Here is a 23,963-nt window from a genome sequence, read left to right on the forward strand (position 1 = left end):
AAATCATTATTCACAGAAATAATCTCTGAAAATTTGAAAGACTCAGCGCGTTTGAAAAGACCCAAAACATATTTTCATTAAATTTTCAAATACGCATATTCAAAAATCCTATTTATATTGGTTTGGAATTTGACTATAATTTCTATCTCATTTTCTTCAACAAAGTTTACATGAGCGAACCATGCGTTGGGTGCAATAAAACCTTTTCAGAAAGTCATATAATTGTTCCTTTTAAGCTTGCAAGAGACAGCTGTAGAAAAAACGCTAAAGATTTTTGTTATGTTGAAATCTCAACTTTTAAGTGAAGCCTAGCAATAACATCATTAGGTAGCAGAATCAAAATGGCTACCTTTAGCTTCCTTTAATGCTTTGGATTTCGCTGCCTTTTCCTCCGCTTTTCGTTTCTTTTCTTCCTCTTTTCGTCTTAATTCTTCCTCTTGTTGCTTTTTTAACTTTTCAAGACGCTCATTTTCTTTCTGTTGTTTTAGTTCTCTTTCCCTGTCCTCTCTAAAAAAGAAACGCGTTTGATCAAATTTGTAGGAATTGTTTAGAGTAAAAGCGATGCACGATGTTTTCTGGTCTAAATTGAATTAAAAAACGGGTCATGACCTAAAAGAGCCTCATCAACAAAAAAGTAGTTATTTTTGACAAATCAAATATGTCGTTTCAAAACGCTTCTATTCACAAAACGACAAACGTATGCACCTCTCTTTACGCTTCTTTGCTTGAGCTGCCAATCGTTTTCTTTCATCTTCCTGTCGTCTCTGCTCTTCCTCAAGCTTCCGTTGTTTTTCTTCCTCAAGCTGGAAATCAATTTTGTTATCAAAGGTTGAATATGTATACATGTATAACAAAAATGTAAATTGAAAATTTTAAATATATAAAGTTTCTACAGCCATTTACCTTTTGCGTGAAAATTTATTCGTTTATCAGTTTATTTAATGAAAGTCAAACTGGAAGTAAGTCTAAACAACTGTCTTGAATTGAAGTACATAAAATATGCATCAAAATACACTCTTACGCGAACACGTTAAAGGAAGACTGTAAAAAATATTTCATCCTAAAGAAGAAGCTTGCCTGTTTTTTTGCTGTTTCTTTTTCTTCCTCTAGTCGCCTCTTTTCGTCCAACTCTGCAGCTATTTTTGCCATTTCCTAAAAAATGGTTTTACTATCTTTCTACAAAGGTATCAACACTTGAAAATAGATCGATACTCTCGCAAGATCTTTTACTCGTTCTCTTGACACATCTTATATGTTTTGAAAACAAAGAAGTAAAAATCTGCAGGATGATTGGAACGCAGTTCCCGGTTTTTATGAAGTAACAAAGGACACTACGCCAGGAGATCAAAGAACTGATTGTTCTTTTACGACTATAAAAATATTACTGAGCTTTATCTAACTGATAATCCTATACCTAAGATAGGCAATTGTTCTTCCCTGGAGGCTAGATTTAGATGTTTGCAGATCAGCACGGGCCACGATGAGCTTAGCTCACACAAAAACCAGGTATACTTTGTTATATCATTTCTTTTAGGTCCAAGAGCCACCAACCATTGCCGAACTGCAGATTCCCCATTTTTGCCCTACACAAGATAACTCCACAAACGTTGTGGCTGGATGCGCTATTCCATTTACTCTTTTTCCTCGGATTTCAATTTTGGTCAACAGAATTGAAGTATCTAATTCAATGCAAAGCAAAATACCAACCTTTTCTCGTCTACGTTGCTCGGCTATCATTTGCTTTTTACTTTTGGGTTTGGGCTAAAAGATGGAACACAATTAGAGAAAATAATGCAGAATGCGAGCCAATTCAAAATCACAGTTCCCAGTAGAAAAACCACTCTTCGAGAAAAGATAGACCAAGGGTTCTTACCTGCCTTTGTCTGACTAATTGGACTTATGTAAATTATATACCACCTAAGCTCTACTGCCCAAGCTTATGAGGTGAATAATGCTCTATTCTACATACTTTTGAGTAACGATTATTCTTGTATCAAATACTTGGCTAGAAAACTTTACTTACTGTTAAACACTAAGCTTTGCTGGATATGCTATATTGGAAAACATACATACAGTGCCTCGGTTATCTGAACCTGGTTACCTGAGCACCATTTAAGTTGTGATATCCAAACAACACTTTATTTGACAGAACACTAACTCAAGTTCATCCCAAATAAAATTCGTGCAATCGTGTCCAGGAGCTATCGACAAAATGAAGTTTTGTTTTGAAAGCATCCAAAAGGGCTCAAACTTTTTTATATCTCTATTAGCGAATCTCTGTGAGATCAACGAACGTGTATTTCAGTTACTTTTTGAGGGGCACAAAATGATTTTCTATTTAAATGTTTTTCCAACCAAAGAATGCAAACATCTGACAAACAGATCTAATCTTTCTAATGCACGCAAATCTAGATTTTACACTCGTCTCACAACTGATTAAAACTTATTTGTGTGTAATTGTTCTTGACCAAAGAATCTTATACTCGATTTTCCGAACCTCCGGCTTATCCCAATGGCCTTTCTCACATTTCAATCCAAGCTGTTCGGATAAAAGAGGATGCACTGTAGCTTATTTAAAAAAAGTAAATATGCACCTTTGTCACAGGAACCTGGGTTGTAGCCTTTGGTTTCTTTGCTGTAGTTGTTATCTGTTAACAACAAATACACAATGAGTTAAAAGTTGACAAAATATAATCTCATGCAAGATTTCAATTGTCAACTACAAATATTTTCCACAACACAGTCTTAGTCAGACTTTGATAAATGAAGCATGATAAGTTGTTCAAGCACGAAACTGAAACAAAGTAAATAAAATTTTGTTGTTTCTGCCAAAGAAAATGCTATTATCCAACGAGCCCAGAAACCAACACTTCCACATTTGTATTGGATAAATAACATCCACAGTGATTTGTTTCAAATTAATCAAGGAAATCATCAAACCTTTTCATCTTCTATACATTTCTTGGTAGCTTCTTTATGTTTTATAAAATCCTCTTTTAATTTTGAAATCTAAAAGAAGTAAAAACTAAAAATTGATATGTGCACATTGTCTAAAAATTGTACTTTCATGCATGTAAGAGCATGGCACTGGATAATATCTTTAGAAATGTGTAACTCTATTGCTTTATGATAACTGGTAGTGGCTACCCAAGTCTTTGTGAAATAACAAAAAAAAGAACAGGATCTCATTTAAATCTCTCACAAAACCTAACCAGACACAGACCAAACAGAGAGTGCAATTACAATCGCCAAAAAAGAGGTCTAAATGCAAAGGTTAGCTGAATATCAAAGCTTTTGAAGACAAATGAAACAAACATGTACACCTTACATATTTCATGGGCTTAGTTTTGACATGAAGACCATCAATGTAAGAAAATCTCATACACAAAGAGTATGGGAATACCCTATTTTTCCTGACATTAGTAAATTAAAATTAATTTTGAATTATAAAACACCCAAAGATGGAGCGATAATTTAGCTGTAATGTATAAGGTCATGTCAATGACTGATTTTCAATATTTAGACCACAATACACTTAGGTATACTATCAATAGAAATAAGGGTATGCTATAAATTTTTTATACTAAGCCCTTGGAATCTGAAATTGATGGATCATTACCCATTAGATTGGGGGTTCAAGTTATTGAATAAAAATTCTGAGTATAATTAAAACTATATAGTTGAATTCAACAGGGCAAAAAAACTGCAACATTAAACCATTGCTTCACTTTTTACAAGATTGTCTAAGACGCTTCCTCTTTCGTTTGTCCTTCCTGTTTTTTGAGAGTTCCACAGGTTTGGAGCCCCTACTTATTCTAACAACTCTGTTTATTGTACAATACAAGCCTGTAAATCTTATATCATCTGAATCATACAAACACAAATTAATAAAATATCAGACAAATAATCTAAAAATCAGACAAAAAAATCAGATAGAGAAAATATATCGAAGTTTATTGCAAAGTGCATACCTTATCTTGTGTTAGCCCAGCAGGTAATGATTTTCCATTTTGTAGACGATTCTGTGGTTGATAAATACAATTATAATAGCTGCACCAAAAGAATCAGAAAGCTTGAGAATTTGAGGTCAATTATGGATGCCATGATCACATGAATCCTTAATGCACTTAAACCAATTTACAAGGAAAATAACAATCTACCATTGATGTTATTTAAATTAAAACATGACAAAAAGGTTTCATGAATGTAATTTGAAATTCCATTTTTTATTTTGTAACCATCAGGTTTGAAGGAGGGAGATCCTTACTGCTACACTTAATCCTTTTAACACTTTTTCACTGAACATCAATATCAACCAACTTTAGGAAGATTAACATAAAATATAAGTTATAAAAATAAGAAAAGTTACCATAAGAATAGTTATAAGCCTATTGAATTCTGTATCTTCATCCTCATCTTCATCTAATGCATCCTCTTTGCATCTGCAAGGAAATTTTGCTTTAGATCCAAAAAATAATACACTTCAGCTATAGGTATAGACAGGCCTTGCGAGCAGCAATGCTTGAACTTGAGCCCGTTCATACTGGTGTTTCCATCTTGGGTGCAATTCAATTTAGCTCAGTTCATGCTATTATAGTCAAATAAATCAAGTCAAATAACAATGCTTAACAGAACTGACTTTCTTAACTATTGAATTTTGCCATACAAATTTCCTAGGAGCTCAGTAGGTAGTCAATGGTGTTCTTTGCATTTTCCCCCTAATAATTATCAACCTTGTCAACTTTTCAAGTGGCTTGATAGCCAAAAACCCATAGCACATGAATCCTTGGCCTGTGGTCCCATTTAAATCAATTTCTACATACTTGAATGAAATCTGGTCATTGCTTCATGAAATTTTTGCAAGGAAAGCTACCCTATAAACCACATCAATTAAAGAAGAACCTCTTGTTCAACATAAAAAGATTGATGATTTGAAAACTATTTTCAAAACATTCAATAAATAAGAAAATACATCATAAATATTCTATTTTACAAACCTGTATTCATTGTCATTTTGAAAATGTGATTTATGATTTGGTAACTCTGAGAAAAGTCCGTATAAAGCTGAAAAATATACAAAATATATATAGTTAAATTTGGCCATAACAAAAGAACTAAGTTTACAGGAATAAGACTGAAAATCTTATGTAATCCAAAGAAGATTCTGGAAAAATAATACAATATTACAAACGAAAATTTCGATCTCTGATATATACCTGCTTTTGAGTTGTGTTGTAATGAATCTGCTAGCAGACTGAAGAATATCTGAAAGATTGGAAAACATCTGTGTGACAGCTGGACTTCTTTTTTAGTTAATGAGACTACGGCATATGTTAAAAAATAGAAAGTATTTAGACTATTAGTGGCAGTATATTTAGGTCTATACATCAACTTAATATAAACCACATTGCTCTATACACTGATTAAGTGAAATATTTTCACAGTTTGTTTAAAATGGCATGTATTGTACAATTACATAATACATACTGAAAAACAAACAAAGAGATCATAGAATTTTTTAAGGCTAACCTCGTCGCTTTTATCAACATTCCAGTCAGATGTATTACAGTGGTCTGCAAATAAAGACAAAGTTTACTTCAATATATATAAATACTGTTTCAGTTGAAATCATGCAGAGATTATATCAAGGTTACGATTTGATCTTTCTGACAATTTTCTGGCTTGCCATTACAACAAACCTCAATAAACCCTTTTTTGCATTGATGCTTTCAAATGTTATTTGGTTTATTAACAGATACAGTAGACAGTGGTGCATATACAGGAAATGTTAAAAATACAGAAAATTGTGTGTGAATATTGTCAAAAAAGTATATACAGAACCATTTGATGCTAAACTGTATAGCGATGGGCAAATCAAATCAAATCAAAATTGTGCAAAACAGTTGATTTGTTGAATAACATCAAATAGAAGTAAGGCAAGTTGTAAAGGTGCTGAACAAGATATAAAAAGGTGACTCTCAGCATCTCAGGCAACTCATTGTTCTGCACAAAAAAGCAAAGCAATAAATATAATAATCGCACTTGCCTGATGTTAACCTTTTGTAGGCTTTACATACTTCATGAAATTTTGTTTTGATAGAATCATCAGGACTCTAAATAAAAACATCAAAAAGAACATATGACATTTCATCTAAAAATTTCCTGCCTTCATTTCAACAAAAAATTGGGTAGATGGAAAATATACTTGCTAAAAAGGTTAAAATGTTCAGAATTCTATGGAAGAAATTATCAAAAAAATGAATGAATTAGGAAATAGTTTGCACAAGCACCAACAAATGCATAGACTTTCTATAATGAAAACCCTCTTTACACACCAAATGGAAATAAATGCCTCCCTAATTAACAGCTACATACATAATAGTTGTATTATATTAAAAAGTGTATAAAATATAAAATGGAAGATTTAAAAAAGCTGTCACGTTCTTTTATCATTTCATGCAAAATTCAAAAAAATTAATTTATCAACATTTTGAAATAATACATATAGCCAAGGTTTAAAATAATACATGTAATAGGGTAGTTAATGATCAAATGGCAAAGAAGAAATAAAGACAAGACTTTGGATACAACATACCTTGCTAAATCTATCTGGATGCAGTTTTAATGCTAGTTTAATAAAAGCCTTTTTCTTGTCATCTGCAAATAATAACATTACATGATTATTTTTCACTGAAATAAACTTCTTTTCGGTCTAGAATTAAGTCTCAGAACTTTGAAAGACATCGAAAATTGAACATTCAAAGCTGTGAATGGTTCTACGTAAGTCTTTTAGGGAATTAAAGATGTAAATTATTTGAAAAGTAGATAAAAATGGAGGTATTTCTTATGCTTCTGTTCAAAATGATGTTTATAAATGCAAGACCACAAAACAAATGATTTTGACATTTACTAAAAAGTTTATATAAAAGAAATTATGTATGTCAAATGTCTCTTTGGGCTATAAAAGCTGTATTAATCCCATACATAGCAGCAACTAGGCTGAGATGACCCTTAATCCAAGTCAAATTTGTTTCTCACAACATATCTTTTAAAAATACAAAACTTGATAAACCTGATTGTAAAAAAATTTACAGCAATAAAATAAGCTACTGAATACAATTAAAAACTACATCAATATATAACAAAGAATTTTCAACAATGAAATATCCCTATAAAGGTAACTAAAGGCACATCATTTGAGATGTATGTTTCAGTAGAGGTTTTAACTGGATAGGTTTTATTTATGACAGGTTTCAAAAACCAATTAAGGTAACATTACTTAAGGAACTGTCTAGCTAGAGATGACCTTAAGTTCTTTTCAGAAACACTGAGTGCAATCATCTTACATATAAGCTGCAAATGCAAAATCACCAATGTTAAGCAAAATTAGGCAATTTTCAACTCGAAAAGTTCAGAAGATTTTACCAGCAAAGAGTACAAGCTTAAAATGTTGAAACAGACACTTCAGCTTGCAGGTTGTTTTTTATGGTAATTTTAACTCCCAACAGGTAAACAATTTTTGTTAGTTATTTGAGTCAGTGATAATAAAAGCATCATGTCATATATATCATGTCATATATCATGCCAAAAATAAATAACAGAAAAACCACCAAGCAAAGATGGCACCGTTTTTGGTACAATAATATTTGAGGGCAAAACAAGCTTGATGCTAAAATCTAGGCCCCCCATATAGAAACTGACATAAACTTGACAAAGATGGAATCAAAAATAACTGCATATCTAAGAAAGAAAGAGCTACCCATTTTACTCCAGTTACACATTTAACACATCTTATCCAGACCTTGGGTAGCTAGCAATTTAGATGCAAATGTAGTTAGCAAAACAATTTTAAGTATGACATAAATGATACTTATTGCAACAGAATTAAAAATAGTGTTTAAAGCGCTTTTTCAGTAATATTACAAGCACAAAACATTAACAAATACCTGACCAAGAAACATATCTTTATATATACATAAATTTTGGCTTTAACTAACAAGAATTGATGGCATTAGAAGCCATAAGCTAATTTTAGTAACTTTGAATCTGTTCATGTTCAAGTTTCTCTCACCAGTTGATACATCTACCTTTGTCAAGAACCATTTTGTAGATCTACTTGACCTATAAATTGTACTTGTGCTAAACAAAAACATTCTTTGCTTCTTACAAATTTTTTCCAAAGGGCTTTTCCAAAAAATAAAGACTTTCAATAAAGATTTCAAAAATACTGAATTCAAACAAATATTGATGGGTTTCAGCATATAACTTTAATAATTTTTGCATTATAATCAATATGGGAAAGATGCATTCCTAATTTAGAATAAATAAGCTATTGATCAGAATCACTTCCTTGATCTCCAGCAAAGTGAACGACATCGAGTAAAGAAATATAACAAACACCGCCACAGGGTCATTAACTATATAAATAAACCTATTGTTGTTGTAAAATGTACTTTTTCATTTGAATGACTGGATCACTAGTGGAAAGCTTCTAGGAAAACCTCCAAATTAACCTTAAAGGACTTACACAGGTGATCAATCATAAACAAATTACTCCAAGAAAGCACGCATTTACAATCAATTGCGTGACTTTCTTTTATCAAGCTTCGGATAATTCGCGTATAGTGAAGAAAACAAATGCGAGGACTTCTAAAAAAGCAACAACAACTTCCATGTACATTCATTATCTGCTAAAATCCAAGGTAACTTCCAAACATTTTTTAGCGCTCCAAATAGGAACCAAAATCAGACAGCCTTCCATACGTACCTTCCGATGCAGACAATTCTAGTCCAAGTATCTCCAGATCACGACGCACTCTGTCTTCATTTCTTGGCATTATTCTTATATCTCAATTTGCTTGCTGCTTTTAAAACAGGCTAAAGCAATGAATATCACTATTTCACTTATTTGGGGTTTTACAAGGCTTCAATAACATGAAAAATCGACTTCGTTTTACACTAGCCTACGCTTCACTTAACTTGCTCTTTTCGCCGGAACACTGAGAGTCAAGATGGCGGATTTTTAATGTCCTACGTCATACACCGCTAGGTCCAGACTACTTATTATGTTTCAATGCAACTCATCATGTTTGGTTACCCGTCTGCAGATGATAATTTTTTCTCGCAGAAATTTTATTTGTTCATAGAGGACTTCATTTTGAAATGAATCAAAAAGAATGAAAAAGTTATTGTCTATTTAGCCTGTTATAAGACCATTAATCATCAGAACTTTCCTTCTATGGGGTGATGGGCTGTTACACAGGCTACGATAGACCACGCGGAGAATAGGGGAATGGTCACTCGAGGGCGAAATTTATGGGACAAAAGTGCTTTTGGTCAATTCGAGGGTGCTGATTTCGAAAATAGATGTTATACGGGGATTTTGGGGGCCATCGGCCTCTTTTTCGTGTATGAAGTCTCGTTTTGTTTATATAAAAGTAATCAATAAAAAAACAGTTTAAATGGAAAAAAGTCAAAGTCTTAAAGTTGATTAAGCAAATTTCTTGCGCATAAATGCTTAAAATTGAATTATGGTCTGTTAAGGAGGGCCAAAAGCATCGTTTTCACGAGCAAATTGCGTAATCTTAAAATTTTTATTCTTAAATAGACATCTAAAAAGCTTGATACATCTTTTGTTAAGATTAATTTTTTGATTGTCGTTCGAAGAAACTATGCAGCGCTATTAATTACTAACTGATAAATGACACCATGAAAAAGCAACCGGATCATCTAAACGTAGTTTAATCTTTTCAAAGTTCCACAAGGTCGTCTTCTCAGTCACTGCACACGACGCTCCAAGCGTAAAGCTCTTTTTCACTCTGACAATAGAATCCTCATTCACCCCAACCATAATCTGTCGACTAGGAAGCCCAACTGAAGCATCAAACCACCTTTAAAATCATTGAGATTTAGTTTGCATGCAGAATATATTATATTATACCATATATTTTACCCATCCCATATTAACCTGCAAAAATTACCTAATCAGCTTGAAGTTTAGTTTGGAATATGCCTAATAAACTTTTAGACAGGGAAATGTAGGTGTGCAACCCACACAATTTAAGTGTGTTTCTGGGTACTATCAAGATATATTTTTGGGAAGAAATTACTTAAGTTAGAACCAGCGTCTGGGAGATTTTTCTAAATCAATGCTAGGGAGTAGAAACATTAAGAACCTTGCAGGAATCAGGATCCTCTTCTCTTAATTTCTCATAACTTTGAATCTTCTTCTATCTTTCTTCTTTATGTGTCATGCGCTAAGGCACTGGCGACCATGCTCCTCCAAACTTCTTTTTCTTGACATGCTTGAATGAGTTCATTTCCACTTGTCCTGTTAGTCCATTTTTTGATGTTGCTCAAATACGTCATTCTCTGTCTGCCTCTTGCTCGTTTATCTTCCGCTTTTCCGGTTAGCGATATGCCTTTTCTCCGCATAACATGTCCCAAAACTCGCTCATTTGATATCTTATCAGTCCATGAAATCTTCAGCATTTTTCTTAAAAACCACATTTCTGTTGCCTCCAAATGCTTTTGCACAACAGATGAGATACTCCATATCTCACATCCATATAAAACTTTAAATAGACTGTTTAAATAACTCTGTGTCAGTTTGACACCAATAAACTTCCATAATTGGCGCATTTGGTTCTGATTGATATTTGTGTTTCCAAAACATTTGCCAATGCATTGGTGAACAGATTGCCAGGCTGAATAACATTTTTGCTTCTAATGGTTTCAACTATAAGGGCTGTAAGAGGGATGTTGCTCAGGTACTCTAGTTCCCATACCCACTGGTAATCACGCCCTGCCTTTGAAAAAGTCAGATTGTTTCACTTTGCTATTTTGATGTTTTATAGTTTTTCTAGGCTCTGCTCCAACCAAAGCTCTGTTCTATGTCTCTGTGCTAGCGATATTATATTACTCTCTGTGCCTTTTACTCAATGGGTAAATGTACAGTGTTAAATCTAGTATTTATAGTCAGGAGAGGGGGCAACGTGCCCAAGAGCTTCAAGGTCAAGGGGGACTCAAAAAGTGGTAGGTTTCATTTTAAGAATTGTATAAATCAAACTTAAAAAAGTATGCATTTGAAATAATAAAATTATTTAGTTTAGACGAACACAAGAAAAAAGACTTGCAGGGGGTGTCGCCTTCAGCCTTGCAGCAGGATCTCCAATACCTCCAGACGCCCCTGAACATACCTGATGCACTATTAGCCAGGATTAAATAATCAAATAATAGATGATGAAACCCAACTGCTTGCAAAACTATATATTCAAATTCAATTGCATAAAGACTAACCGGATTCTGCCATCGATTCTGCCAAAAAGAGTAGCTTTCAAATTAATTTCTCACTAAAATAAAAAACTAAGTAGAGAAACGAGAAATAAAAGATGAAATAACAGAAAATTTTTAAGCTTCAAATATTTGTTTGTTGTTTTTTGTTAGTTGAAGAGGTTATAAATATGTTTATATTTCGAATGACTTTTCAAAAATGTAATTGCTCAACTTTCTGTAACAGCCACCAGTTGCCTAAGTTGAGACATATCAATTGTGATATCGATAAATATCACTAATGAACTGTTCTTCTAGTATCTTTGTGGCAAAATAGTGTTCTTTGTTCTAAAAGCTAAAAAAGAGTGGGATCAGTAAATGCATTCAAGGACCATCCAAAAAACACATTTTTTCATCAAAATGTGAAGTGATATATTTTCCTTAAAAATAAATATGTGCATGGGCGTACCTTGACGATTTGGAGTGGGGGGGGGGGATTGTAAACGGGTATTCACCGACCAAAATTCAACTCTTGCTAGTCAATGTATACACGCCAATATACTAAATAAAGTCAAGATACGCATCTACCGACAATCTATAACATTTACCGACTATCCGTAAAATTTACCGACCAACTTTCCAAAAGTGTACCACCCTTTGTTTAAATATGTTACTGCTGAACCACAAATGCGGAAATAACATAGAGAAGAGAATGTTGAAATTATAAGATAGAAGCATATTCTTTATTTTCAGCAGAATTTACAGAAGGAGTTCTCCTGTTTCCATAAAACGTTTTCTATCTTCCTCCAAGGAATAAAGGGTGAAGTTTGAAGGAAACAAATGGCCCGACAAGGTTGGGAAGAAGCTGGAAACGTATCATGAAGCTGCGAAGGAGCTGAAAACGTAAGCAAAAAATGGTGGATGAGGTACAGTGGTAGTAGATGGCTGATGCTCAAGGGACGTTAAAGAACTAGGACGACAATAATGGCACCACTTGCCGTAAGCTGATTTATGTATTAGATTAGGGTTTAGTTTGGTTTTTTGTATCAGACAGTCAATCAAACGATAAGTGACCGCAACGTTGAAGATTTTGAATATTTTTGCTTAGAAAGGCTAGGCCCATCATCATGAGTTACTGCCTTGGTTGAGTGCAAATAATAAAGGCAGCATCTATTAAGCCTCTAATGTATACACTGAATTATGAAATGAAATTATGAAATTCTTGTACAGCATATTCTCGTTTAAGAACATACATACAAGCATACATATTTTATTTCCAAAGGAGGTCAGGAGCTGGCAACATAGTGAGTCTCAAAACAAAATATGAGAACTCTATACCATTTTATTTTTATACCGTGACCAGTAAAAGTAGCTTCAAATTTTCGTTTTTTAATTTTGCGACAGGCCAATTTGGATGATACAGAAGATGTTTCTCTTAACTTTGAAGATGATGCTTCTATGGAGAAGAAGTCAAAATTCAGGTACAAGGCACGAATGTACTCAGACCTTTGCAAGATTCCCAAGGCAGTACTTCATTACAGGGCCTCCTACGAAGGGGGCGGGAGGGCCATGGCACTCACTCTTTTGCAGGACAAAATACCTTTTTTCAAAATATTTTGTTATTAGTGTTAAATTTTCCCTTACACCCCCCCCCATTTTCCAACCTGTGTCGGAGCCCATGTTCAACACAAGAGGATGAAAAATTCAGAATGATTTAATAACTCATAACTGGATTAATTTTTTTGCTATATAGTGATTTATTTTTAATTGCAATCGTCTAGAAATTTCTTATAAATCAATTTCAATGCACAACCTTTGAATGATTGCAAGAAATTATTTGAAGAAATGTTCTGAAATGCATTTTTAGCTTCTCTGAAGGGCATGGTCACTGAAAGTTTTGGGGGCCTCGTATTTTGTCATTGCCCCAAAGGCACCCCTCAGGGCCCTGACACCTCCAAAACCTTAGGGCTTTATCTCAGGAAAATCTATTTGAATTTGATGTCAAAAGAGGAGGAAGACATGATTGAAGGTCTCATCATGGTGTATGTGCTTGCTTAATGTGTTATTTATGAAACAATTAATTCACATTTCCATTTGTTAATGGGTTGTTCTATTTTTTCCTAGGTTGTTACTGGGTTGTTCTGCATGTTACTGGATTGTTATTGGGTTGTTCCCCCTGTTACTGGGCTCTTCCGCTTGTTCCTCGTTTTAAAATCTGTGAAAATTCAGTCAAATGGTTTTTATTGTATAGCAAATGCTTGCTGTTGACTTATAAGATGATTTTTGATAAATTTAAAAAAACAGGATGCATGATTAACTCAATTTGAACTTTTGTTCTTGGAATAGATTCCTTTTCACTTGACATTATATCTGCAAAGTTGCATTTGATAAGTTTTGTGCAATACTGTTTCTGATACCTCTATTTTCATTTCAAGATTTTAACAAGCATTTTCAATTCTTTTGATGAGTTGCAAATATCTTTTTTCTTTAGGCACCCCATTGCTGCCTTTTTTCATCTGCTGTTTAGAGTTTTAGCAATAGTTGCATACTTGATTTGTGGACTTTTCAGTGACAGTTTCATCACAAGTTTTGTCATTATTGTTCTTTTGCTTTCATTTGACTTTTGGACTGTAAAAAATATAACTGGAAGAATTCTGGTTGGCTTGAGATGGTGGAATTATGTTGATGAAGATGGAAATAGTAAATGGATATTTGAATCTAGAAAGGTTTGTTGCAAATATTTTATTGTTAAAAAGCAATTTTTAGCAACAATTGTTAATAGAATTACACAACTGTATAATGAAAACTGTCATAAAACAAAAAGCAGGTAAAAGTGTTGCCTGATGACCCAATTCAGCTTGAGACTCAAAACAGCAACAAAGAACCGTCCTGTTCTCTACAGAAGTTCTTATATAGAAATTCAACATTTCAAATTAAGGAGCATGCTCATAAAATATGGAAACTTGTCTGTCTTTTGTGATTAATTCTCTAATGCTTATTGCTTAATGTTGATAACAATCAAAGAAATGTTAGATTTATAGGCTTGGTATATAATTTTATAGGGCAGTGGCATGCTCCGACAGGACATGAATGGGGAATTAAAGCGTCCCTTCCCTCCACTAGTACCAACTGGTACCACCTGGCAAGGTTCCCTAGCTCAGGTCTACGAGCAATGGCCAATGGCTAACTCGGCGGGAGACCGGCAAGGAGTACGGACTCCAGGGGTCAACAGCTTCAGGCGAAAGAACTTCTGGAAAGAGGGATGGTGTCCCTTTAAAGACACTGTAGAGGTGGTTCTGGAGGCCCATCTCTACTATTAGCCCCTTAGTTTTATCTATGACCATGACAATAAACCAAAACTCAGATTTTGGGATAGTTGGAGGGTCATGGTAGCCAACCTTCTGAGAAAAGATGGTACCTGATGATGATGATATAATTTTACATGAGATTTTTTATGAATATTAATTCATTTATAAATCATTGTTTAGGGGAACAAGGCACTTAAAGAGATAATGAATTGACCCCAGGAAACATAAGAAATGATGCATCCTATTTTGTGTTGGTGTTTTTATGCTGTTTCATCTTTTTCTTTCTTCAAGAAAAAAAGTGGAAAGAAATTGAATGCTACAGAATCAAGATTATTTTGGCTTGGACTAATTATCTGCCCTATTATTTGGGCTTTTCTTCTTGTTGCTGCAATTTTCTCCTTGAAAATAAAGTGGCTGGTGAGTGTTTACATGGCATTTTATTAATATTGGTTAGTTTTGACTGTATGATTTTTTTTCAAATCAGACCAAGGTTGCTGATCAATTTGGCTAGCTATCGAATTATTTTGTTGATGTAAATTTAAATGTTGATTGGTGGTAAAAAGATTTTGCCAATGGAATTTCAAACAAATGCACTTATGTGACTACATGTTTCCAGACTGTTAACAAACCCCTCTGTCCTACTCTTGTGGACAATTTGTCTTTTGAACAGTTCTAGATTTGATCATTCTGGATATTTGGATAATCATCATCAATAAGGCTTCTCTTTTTTCTAGCTTATTGTACTTGTTGGTTTAACATTGAACTCTGCAAATCTTATTGGATATATTAAATGTAAGAAAGATGCAAAAAAGCAAGTTAAAGACCTTGCGGGAAATGCCTCATCCTTCCTTGGCAGGCAATTACTAAGTCAGGTATGTTAATTCGTCAAATTACTGACACCAATATTCTTACCAATCCTTACCAATATTATTTTTTGCTAAATTATTTAATGCTGTAATATTGTTTTCAAAGCATTTGTTCAGAGTTTCCCATCATTCATATCACTGTAAAATTAGTCTTAAGAAAGTCTCCTGTGATTCTAGTAAATACTGTGATTGCCACAATTGCTAAATAAACGTTTTGATATGATGATGTTTTGGTATAATTGGCAACAAGTGCATCCACTGACCTGAAAAAGTTGCAACAACTATCAGGTAAATTGAGGTATCGCATGCTTAGGATTCTCTGAAAGCTAATAAATTCTACTTCATCATATCTATGACATATTTTGATGTTTGCCAAAATGGCAGATAAATTACCAGTTGTAATATTGTTTCAGTTATCAAGAGATAGCAGTTATTAATCCTATTGATATGTAGAATTTTCAGCAGTATGTTTCACAGAAATAATTTTTTTCCCTACAGATGCTCGGTAGGAATTCAAAATCACAACCAGAAGAAACTTGAGAAATTGTGGCATTCCAGTATATGAACAATTAATGAATCTTTGGCTAACATTCATCTGTAGATAATTTCATTCTTATTGGGATTCCTAAACAAAAAAATTTTTTTGTTCTGTGTACTCGTTAAAGAGGCTTCATCTCTATAGATGATGTTTTAGAAAATTGAAAGTTGATAGTTCAGTCACAAATAGTGGTATTTATTTATATCTTTAAAAAGTATTCCTTTTTTACATGGAGTACATGATGTAAACTCAATTTAGCATAAAAAACGAAGCTCCGTGGCACTAGTTTTTCAGAGTTTAGAGCAGAAATCTTGGACATATAGTTTCAGCATGAAAACAAAATGTTTGTAAAACTAACTGCAATTTAATGTTAATCAATCATGAACAACTTTAGATAACTATATAATATGATAATAGCAAAAATAATAATACATATCTGTACAGGATCAGCCTTTGCAGTACAATGAAGTACTGCTATCAATAAGGGTCCTGTACTAAGGGATTATAGACAAACCCAAAAAAGAGCAACTTGCAACGAAGACAAGTAAGGAAAACTTCAGGAAATTCAGAGCATCAAAAAGTTTTAAACAGATTGAGCATTATTGTGCCAAAAAGTGAGACAGGCAGAAAGTTTGCATTCATAAGCATATTTGAAACTGTGTCATAATCTCGACCTCAGTAAAAACCAGTAGGCTAATAAAATCACAGAAACTACTACAAACAAACACAGCAACAAAGTTTCAAGACAGCTGTTATGAGAGACCTAAAAACGCTTAAAAACTTGTAGTGCATTGAGTCTGAGAATTTCAAGAAAACTTCCTACACCTACTCAGATCTTTGTTTTTTGTAAGATCCTTGCATTTTTCTATGTTCTAAGTACTGAACATATTGGGGGGTAACAAATTTCATGCAAAAACAGAACTTTGACAATTGAAATTTTGGAACAATTTTGGCTGAACGTTTAATCTTCCACAAGTTTTAGAATTTGATGCCAAAAAGTCTTTTGTTCACTTTTAAAGTCATTGCCATACCAAAGTATACGCAAAAGGATGGCACAGGATGAATAAACTAATTCATTCATGAAAAGGGTTTCAACAATTAAGATATATATGGTCATGGGGGTAGCAATGAAATTATTATTGTCAAAAACTTTTTTCAATAGAGTGCTTTATTTCTGGGAAATTTCAGCAATTTAAAAAATTCTTTGTTGCGCATTTTCTGTGCCTATATTTATCAATAACATCAATTTTTTACACTCAAAAAAGACATGCGTGATCATAGTTGATTACAAATAAATCTGGAAAAAAGAACGATTTGAAACAGGCGAAATCAATTTGTTACTGAAGGAAGAAACTTCGAGGCGATTTCGAGTAGAAGTTTTGGAACGTCTAAAAAATTTCTTCGCTAGTAAAGAAGACTTCAACTTTACTTTGATTTTTTGTATGAAAGTTTTGGAAAATTCATCAGGTTTACTGACAATAAAAGAAATGAGAGATTTTAATGCTTGTATTGAACGTGATTTTGATCCAGCAGTAATCTATCATATTGATTACTGATCCAGCTGTTGCTGATCAGTAATCAATATGATGGTATTGAGGCATAGTAACATGTATCAGAAGAATGAACATCAAGGACATGCTTAAACATTAATGCACACCAGGAGGGAAAGAAAATTACCAAGAAATAGCTCATAGGACAGTCATAAGTGCGAAGATGGCTCAGTGGTTAGGGTCGCTGACTACAAACTCAAGGTTTTTGATACGACCAAACTTTCTCTTAGAGTGAGAATAGTCGCATAGCTTCTCAGTGTCCTAAACTACCTTTAGCAAACAATACAATACAAGTCATAGGACATATTTGGCATCCAAGCCCCATTCTGCTAATTGTGAGCGGTTATTCTCGCCATATAACAACTTGAAGTCACGTTTAAGGGACAGCCTCCAAAAAATAACAATACTTTGTAACTTATTTTGGATGCTGAATATGAACATGGCTTTCTTACGCTTGCATGATCCATGGTCAGAACTTGATTACTTATTGATAAAAAGTTCAAATAAACGAGAGCAAATAAACAAGAGTGGTTTTAGAAGTGGTTTTTAAAAGTTCACAAGATCAAGTTTGAAGAGATGCCGAAGGTGAACAACGAAGTACTGTTTTTATTAGATACAAATACTGTATGTACTCGTTTGACGATTACATGTATCTAATAAATAAATTGTCACTAGTTCTTGATAATTTTAATGTAATATATTATTTGGTTTTGACTGTTAAGATAATATGTCATCACTACACAATATTTCGCTTGACACTGCACTAATATCTTAAATTAAATTAGGACTGCATTTGATACAGAATTAATTTATTAGGAAATTTATTGGTATCATCTCTAAAAAGATAAAGTGACTTTCTGCATTGGTCTCTTTAATTTTATTCATAAATTATTGGATTTATTCAAAACGATATTTGCTTCTTGACTACTCATTTTTAAAGTTTTTCTCTTTCGTTCCAACTCATAGCCTACTCTATTAACATAGTTGGTGCGTCATCAATGTTATTGTAACACACTCAAAAAAAATGGTAGATGGACTAAACTGTACCTGTCCTGTTACGCCTGATAATGTTCTTAACATTTAGGCAAACGCCTTGTTGTATTTCACAGCCAGCACATTTCCCTGCTTAAATGACAGAAGTTTTTGCCTTGAAAAACGCATTGTTGCCTAACCATTACCATTTAGTTACTATAAGAGATCGCTTGCGCCTAGTAGAAGTAGATTCCTTAGGAGATTTTAACTGGAGACGCTACCTTGTTAACCTTATGTGAAAAAGTCAATTTTTTTATAATCTCTTGGACTGTAGCTTTTGCAAATTTGGTTATTAAACGCCTTTCAAGGGATTGATTTTCAAAAACCGTCTGCTGAGTTTCTTATAATAACATGATGTAAATAGTACAACCAATTTTGAAAGGCAAAAACTCCTTGATTTATAATTAAAATCCTTTATGTTATTATAAGAAATGTACTTCACTTTTTTTACTAAAGAATCTTTGTCAAAAGCAACATATTTTTCTCTATGAAATTATCTAAACTCAGCGAATTTGAAAGTGGGGGGACCAAGGCTAATGAAAGTTGGGGGCAAGGCTTCACCTTTGATTGTAGCTTTGAAATTACCTGCTTCACAAAAAAGTGGGGGAGGGCATGGCCACCGGTGGCGTGGACTCTGAAACTCTTTGAAAAAAGCTCACTAAAAGTAGCTTATGAAGTTTCGATCTTTATTGTAGAGAATTCGAAACTATTACCCAACACGAAAGTAATTGGCACCTAAACTAGAGATTAAAAAGTAAAGAACGATTTTGAAGACGATCCGCTTCTTATATTAAAACCCTCGTTTCATCGAAGAAAAGCTTCGATCAAAAGTTGAATGTCGACTCCCCTTCACAGGGGCGAAAATACCGGGGGTGTGGGGGGGGGGTGTGACACCCCCCCCCCAATCTTAAAAATAGTCGATTTCGCAGGGCAATCGAAGATTTCGCAGGGCGCCAAGAAGAGCTTTGTTCCCACGCAGAAATGTCACCTCTGAAGTTCGTAAAGGGCCGTTTAGGAATTTTGAAATGGAAATATTAAATTTGTTATGAACCTACCTTCCTGATATTGCATTTTAGAGAACGGAACAGGTATGTAAGGAAAAGCTCCGTTATTTGCAAAGCGAAATCATGTCTTACCGAAAGTCATAGCCAATGGATGCAATGATTGATGCATATATTTATGAGGGCAAGGTTGAGTCCATATAAATTAATTTAAGTTGTAAATTATTTTCATGACAGGCACGGCGTCACTGGGGGAAATAGGGGGCTGAAGGCCCTCACTTTGGTCAAGATAAAAAAATTTTATCATTTTTTCTATTAATTTTTAACAGTGCATGAAATAAAAAGAGAGTAAACTGTTAAGATGCCGATTTTGTTTGATCTAATTACTAACTTTTTCACGTAAATTTTTATTATTTTTCTTTTATTTGCATTAATTCAGTAAATCACTTTCTGTATCATTGCAATGTTTTTATTTTGGAAGTGTAAACATGGCCTTCTCGATACAAGAAACTGCACATTTCTGTTCAGGAAATAAAATTCTCCCAATCAAAACAACATCTTCCTCTGTCATTCACAACTATGTGCAGTCTGAAACGAAAGGTTACTGTTTCTTCCCCTCCCCAATGTCTGTCACTAAAGTTTTAGCATGACATGCCCCTTCCTATTTTTCCCAATAAACAATAATCAGTTTTTTAGGACAATAGTATTTTGCTAAATTTTAGTCTGAAAGATGCTTTTTAGCCCTATTACAAGGTATAATTTCAAAAATTGTCTTCAAATCGGACCCAACCATGGTGGGTCCTCCTATATCACTAAACTTGATTCTTAGTCCCCCAGGGCTCAATTTCGTTGCTTCGCCCAAATACTGCACCAAAAAATCATATGCCACGAGATAGAAGCTTTATTATCAAAGAAAATCAAATTTGACATATAATTTACGCTCACGTAGAGAAATAGATATTTCATAGGCAATGAAGTTTTAAGTTTGTTTTTATTGCTTAGAAGCTTTTCCTTGGTAAAGACCAGTGTACACTGGTGAAGCTTTAACTAGTAACCTATAGAGTATAGACAAACCTTTGCTACGAGGTCTGCAGGGCATCACTCAGTTTTGCAGGGCAGAAACCCTTTTCACCCCCCCCCCCCCAACCTTCTGGCCAAGTTACGCCCCTGCCCCTTCATCAAGTTTTTGAATTAGCAATAACTCTCTTCCTTTATTTCTACCCTCTACTAAGTTTTCATCACATTGCCAGTCATTTTATTGCGTACATGAAAAACTGGGGTTGAGAAATAGGTAAAATGCCCAAATACGTAATTAAAATAAACAGATAATAAATTTATAGCGATGATATAGTTAGCAAATAAATTTAGTACCAGAATGAATGTATAATAGTTTGATTGTTAAAAACACGACGTTTCGAGCATGTACTCGTTATCAAGTGGCTAGAAATCCTTTCTGGATCGTTATTCTGGATGAAGTACCACACACACGCAACGTAACTATTTAATAAATTTGTAATAAACACAAGCATTGTTCAAACTTTATTTGCCTGTTTTGCAATTTCTGCGAACAAGCGTCTTCATTTGCAAACCAAAGTCTGGGCTTATTTGAACCACTTGTGCTCATTAACCACTAGCTTCTATACCATGTAGTTGACATGCGCAAAAAATATGGCAAACCGCTCAACACATTGCTAATTTATTGCGAGTAATGAGCTTCAGAACAATTGATGTAGTGGAGGGGTAGCGCGGCATAACCCCGTTGTGCTTTTCGGGTATTTTGGCGTTAAAATACGTTATACTTGCAGCGCTTTACTACCCAACCAAACAAAAAGTGATGTTGTGCTTCATTAATGTTAGTACCATACTAGATGTTAGTACAATATCCTAATTTACTTTTGATTAGGCAAAGCTAAATTAACTGGACTCGCAATACACAACGCTCGAGTGAATACAAAAGAGATTTAAAGTGATATGTAGATATCACTATTGCTTTTTGGATATTTGCTTATGTTACTTGGGCATGCGCAGTTCGTTATTCTTGGTCTAAATAGAGAGCGAGGCAACAGAAGAAGTTAATTTAAATGTTTACCTGGGTCAGCTGATAATATCATAAAATGAAACAAATGACAGAATAATAATAACTGCAGGATGGCAAAGATTTGTGCAATAGGGTGATTTAATTAGGAAAAATCAAATCTTCAAATTTGAAGTAAATGATAATGGACGGAGAAGTACTACCAGCAATTACATAAATTGGATACTAGCATAAATTGGCAGTGGCACAAAGAAGCATGGAAGGAGCAATGCTCAACATCACATGCCTAGGCCATTGGACAAACTAAAATATAAGATAAGCCGTTGACGTTGTTAAAAACTCAAGTGGCTAAGCAAGCCATATCGGCAGCATGTAACCAAGAAAGTGGACTAGAAGATCATTGAGTGGATACCAATTTCCATGAAAAGAGGATGCAAAAGACTTAAAAAGAGACGAAAAAACGAACGGCAGAAAAATGCCTATATCAGTAGCACAATTTTGAACGAAATGAAGCACTTTATGAAGGCCATCGACCTCAAGAGGCCTGAACGATAGCAATGGTGATACCTTATGAAGTTGTATGTACTTTAAAAGACTTGTACATAAATAGTACATAAAAGTACATAAATATAAAAATTTTACAAGCATGCAACTTTTGATATTTACATGTTTAAAACAGAAATGTTATTAAAAAACACTAAGTATTTTAAAGTTCCAAAAAAATAACTTAAGATTCTAATTTTGCGTCATACTTTTAAAATTTTACGCCTAAACCATTGCAACTATTCTCAAAAAGGGAAGCTATGCTACTTTTCTATCAGAACAAGCTATGATATATATGGTTTACAACTCTGGCTAACGCTGCTCGTTGGTATATACAGTGTTTTAAGACGTATAACATATTTTATTAGACTTGTAACATATTTTGGACATAGCATCAATGATTAACGTTTCTTATTAGGTATATATGTCCAAGAACGTAGCATATTTTTTCTTGCAAAAGGCATATGAAATAGCGTTATCACTGGCGAAATTGGACCTTCATATAAACAACAGTGCTTTCTGGCCATCTTTCGTGTTATGAGTAACCCAAATAAGGTCAATCACATGCATTTATTGAAAGACTCTGCAGACATTTGCAATTTTTAATTTTATAATTTATTCAACAACAGTAATTGACCAGGCGATTATGTATCCCTAATTATACGCAGTCCCATTGCTTTTATTTGGAGAAATATTTCTCGCTTTAGTTACGAATCTTCAGCAAATTTCTCTAACGAAATTGAAGTTCAATTTAATTGGTGCAATCCGAAATAAAGAGTATCCCCTGCTAACAAATTCGCAAAGATTTGGCCCAAAAATCTGAAAAACATTGACTGCCTGTAGTTTCTGGCGTTCCCTGAGCCAAGCTGAAACAACCCTGCCATTTGTTCGCGACAGAGCAATACTGTGATCCACTTTTTGTGAAACGAATATTTCGCGGCGAAATTTGAAAGTATAGCAACATAGATAATTCGATTAGTGCGAGAGAATTTGTTCAATATAAAACCTTTTTTTAAAGAAGTAGGCTTGCCATCGCAGTGGCTTTTGCAATCGATTCGTTGTGAAGAATGCCAAGGTTCTATTACCCTGGGTACCAGCCTCACTATATAAAATCTGGTATCTGGTACTCATTCTATATGATTGAGTGACAATGTGACTTAAACTTTAAGACAGGTTCTTCGCTTTATGTTGACTTACAAAAACATCAAACAGCCTTTAGGACAAACCCAAATAATAAAAGATTGCAATGATAGACAAAATACGGATTATCCAAGGGCTGAAACTGCAAACTGTACTTACATAGTGAGCTTCCATTCTGCATGTTTGGATCAAATTGATATGGACAAGAAAGTAAATCGGTTGAAAATTCAAAGTTGGATGGAACATCTGGCATGACTCACTGCAGAATCGTTATCGTTTAACTTGGACAGCGCCCCTCAGCCATGTCAGTCTGATACTATGATTTCCCGAGAGGCTGGATTCGTTCAAAAACCAATCTCCCTTGGGTTGCAGCATTGACATCCCGTAGGAAATAAAATCAGCATGGATTGGACAAAAGGAGGCAAAAGCGAACAAAAGCTTCAGCGGACATTTCTACATAAACAACAGGGAATAAATATGCTTCGAGAACCCCCCAGAATCTTGAACAAAACCCCGCGAGGCATGAACCAATCGAAGTCTTATTTTATCAGTGATATGAGAAACATCTGAAACTAAATCAATTAAAATGATTCTGAAGAGATTGGAAACGGAACAACATTTGGTCAGCAAATCTGTTCTAGATTGCCGTGTCCCTTTTTGTCAGGCTTGAGCGTCCAAT

At 34.1% G+C, this 23,963-nt stretch overlaps 2 protein-coding genes across 3 annotated transcripts in view; one reads left to right on the forward strand and one right to left on the reverse strand.

Annotated features, from left to right (window-relative positions):
• The window catches only part of LOC135691897 (uncharacterized), a 32,004-nt gene extending 8,121 nt beyond the window's left edge, over positions 1 to 23,883 (reverse strand). Inside the window, exons 1-14 of one of the 2 annotated variants that reach the window (XM_065209895.2) lie at positions 23,444 to 23,883; positions 6,596 to 6,657; positions 6,047 to 6,113; positions 5,530 to 5,573; positions 5,217 to 5,265; positions 4,998 to 5,064; positions 4,370 to 4,442; positions 3,972 to 4,022; positions 2,941 to 3,009; positions 2,595 to 2,648; positions 1,708 to 1,761; positions 1,078 to 1,152; positions 706 to 803; positions 350 to 507 (exon numbers count right to left, since the gene is read on the reverse strand). In XM_065209895.2, the coding sequence (XP_065065967.2) occupies positions 350 to 507; positions 706 to 803; positions 1,078 to 1,152; positions 1,708 to 1,761; positions 2,595 to 2,648; positions 2,941 to 3,009; positions 3,972 to 4,022; positions 4,370 to 4,442; positions 4,998 to 5,064; positions 5,217 to 5,265; positions 5,530 to 5,573; positions 6,047 to 6,113; positions 6,596 to 6,657; positions 23,444 to 23,537 (1,015 nt within the window). In that variant the 5' untranslated portion in view covers positions 23,538 to 23,883. Of the gene's footprint in view, positions 1 to 349; positions 508 to 705; positions 804 to 1,077; positions 1,153 to 1,707; positions 1,762 to 2,594; positions 2,649 to 2,940; positions 3,010 to 3,971; positions 4,023 to 4,369; positions 4,443 to 4,997; positions 5,065 to 5,216; positions 5,266 to 5,529; positions 5,574 to 6,046; positions 6,114 to 6,595; positions 6,658 to 8,767; positions 9,020 to 23,443 lie in introns of those variants that run through there. The other variant, XM_065209896.2, reaches the window with a different exon arrangement.
• On the forward strand, positions 12,114 to 17,068 carry LOC135691902 (Golgi apparatus membrane protein TVP23 homolog B). Its single transcript, XM_065209901.2, has 6 exons — positions 12,114 to 12,270; positions 12,676 to 12,752; positions 13,763 to 13,997; positions 14,871 to 14,996; positions 15,314 to 15,451; positions 15,944 to 17,068. The coding sequence occupies exons 1-6, from the start codon at positions 12,256 to 12,258 to the stop codon at positions 15,983 to 15,985; spliced, it is 633 nt and encodes a 210-aa protein (XP_065065973.2). The 5' UTR covers positions 12,114 to 12,255; the 3' UTR covers positions 15,986 to 17,068.
• Positions 23,884 to 23,963: the final 80 nt, after the last annotated feature.

Source organism: Rhopilema esculentum, chromosome 13, assembly GCF_057945365.1.
Source record: "Rhopilema esculentum isolate cy_ngs chromosome 13, ASM5794536v1, whole genome shotgun sequence".
NCBI lineage: Eukaryota > Metazoa > Cnidaria > Scyphozoa > Rhizostomeae > Rhizostomatidae > Rhopilema > Rhopilema esculentum.